The sequence below is a fragment of the Pterocles gutturalis genome, unplaced genomic scaffold, assembly GCF_000699245.1.
Source record: "Pterocles gutturalis isolate BGI_N339 unplaced genomic scaffold, ASM69924v1 scaffold21235, whole genome shotgun sequence".
Classification (NCBI taxonomy): Eukaryota; Metazoa; Chordata; class Aves; order Pterocliformes; family Pteroclidae; genus Pterocles; species Pterocles gutturalis.
The window spans coordinates 1,674-3,500 of record NW_010146363.1 but is presented as its reverse complement, the minus strand read 5'-3'; the positions used below and the strand labels follow the sequence as shown (position 1 = coordinate 3,500).

The 1,827-nt window shown below is 60.6% G+C and overlaps 1 protein-coding gene across 1 annotated transcript in view; it reads right to left on the bottom strand.

Moving 5' to 3' along the window:
- Positions 1-1,035: 1,035 nt before the first annotated feature.
- The window catches only part of LOC104470706 (serine incorporator 2-like), a gene marked incomplete at its 5' end in the record, with an annotated part of 2,414 nt that continues 1,622 nt past the window's right edge, over positions 1,036-1,827 (bottom strand). Inside the window, 2 exon segments of the mRNA XM_010085726.1 lie at positions 1,036-1,174; positions 1,733-1,827. The exon segment at positions 1,733-1,827 is cut by the window's right edge and continues 41 nt beyond it. Coding sequence (XP_010084028.1) covers positions 1,036-1,174; positions 1,733-1,827 — 234 coding nt within the window.

Below are 1,827 nucleotides of genomic sequence, written 5' to 3'. Positions count from 1 at the left end.
GGTCAGGGACCCCCTGCCAGAGTGTGCACCTACCTGGGGGTTCACCCCCCACAGGGTGCACCCCAGCAGGGGATGATGCACCCCAGTATGGGATGTACGCCAACCCTGCAAGGTGAGTAGCCCCCTGGGATGTGTAACTCCCTGGGGTGCCCAGCTCATCCCCCTGTGCCCCAGGCATGGTGTACCCCCCATCCTGCGTGCACCCCGCTTTGCTCCCCACCACCACCCACCCCAGGAGCAGTGTCGTGCCCCCCTCCAGCAGTGGCTCACGGGGTGCCACAGGCTCCGGGACTGCAAAGCGATGCCACCCTGCCTGCACACACTGCTCACACGGGGCAGGCAGCTGGCCCTCACCCTGGCGGTAGGGCTGCTTAATACCTCCCCCTCCCACACACCCAAGGCAGAGGTCGGGAAAGACCCCAGAAGGATGAATGTTCCAGGTTTATTCCAAACAAGACTTTATTAACAAGGCACGGTGCTGTGCTCCAGCAAGGACCAGGGACCTGTCCTCCCCCAGGGACCTGGGGCAGGAGACCCCCCGAGAAGCTGGAGCTACCGCCAAGGCGGGGGTGATGCAACAGGATGTCTGCCTCCAGCACAAATTCCCCGAGATTCATTTTCCTCCAGGTTTTTGGGGGCAACACAGGCCAGTGCCAGTGTCCCAATACCTGGCCGGTCCCCAGAGCCCCTAAAAGGCACCATGGTCCTGGGGCACCAGTGAGATGCCAGCAGCTGGTGGAAACCAAACCCTCCCAAGGCAAGTTGGTGGCTCCGCTAAAAGAGGAAGGTATGGAGGTACCACCAAAGGCACTAGACAGACACAGAGTATATAAGAGCTTTAAAAACATCCTCAGGTCATCCTCGGTTGATTTTCCCTGCTTGGCACTTCATCTCTCTCAGGTTAAAACACAAGACCTGCAAGAAGGCACAACCCTGTGTGCAAAACCCAAGGCTAAGGCAGAGCTGGGGCTGTCCCCAGCCTCAAGGGACATTCCCACGGTGGCTCCGACCCGCAGCGGGATGCCCAGGGCCACTTCAGCTGAAGTCCCGGTCTGGCAGCACCAGTGGAGCCACCAACGTCCAGAAGTAGAGCAGCAGCCCAGCCCAGCTGGAGCAGATCTTCACCCATACAGCCGTCCAGGGGCTCGTCAGCGCCTGCAACGTCTCATCCGGCCTGAAACAACAAACAAGCACTGGCACCCGTCACTGCACGGCAAAACCCATCCCTGCACTGCACCACCCATCCCTGCACCGTACCACCCATCACTGCGCCGTGCCAGCGGGGTGGCATCCCCCTGCCCACCCCAAGCACGGCAGGGTGACATCCCCTTGCCCGCCCCAGGCATGGTGGCAGCAACTGTGCTGGGGTGGGACAGACCCTGCGAGCACCAAACCATGGGTGCAATACAAAAAAGCACAGAGGAGAGAGTGGAGGAGCCTGGTGCCAGCAGGATGGGACCCCCCCCACTGCGCCTACAACACGGCAGGGGCTGGGTCCCTGCGCCCTGCCATGTCCCAAAAAATCCCAGGGATGCTGCAGTGAGGAGCTGCAAGCCCAGGCACAACCTGCCATAGGTAGCTCTATGCTACCTAAAACTAATTAACGCTGATGAGAGCACACATTAAGCAGGCTCGCACACCGATGGGTCTCAGCAAACAGCTGTGCCTGGCCAGGAGATGGGGATGCAGAGGCAGGGGGACAGTCCCCAGTCCCCATGGGAGCTCTGCCCACCTGTACCAGTTGGTGAGGGTCATCATGATGTAGAGGGAGGCGAGGAGAAGGCAGAGGTGGAAGAAGGTGTAGTTGTAGCACACGCCGTCCTGCTC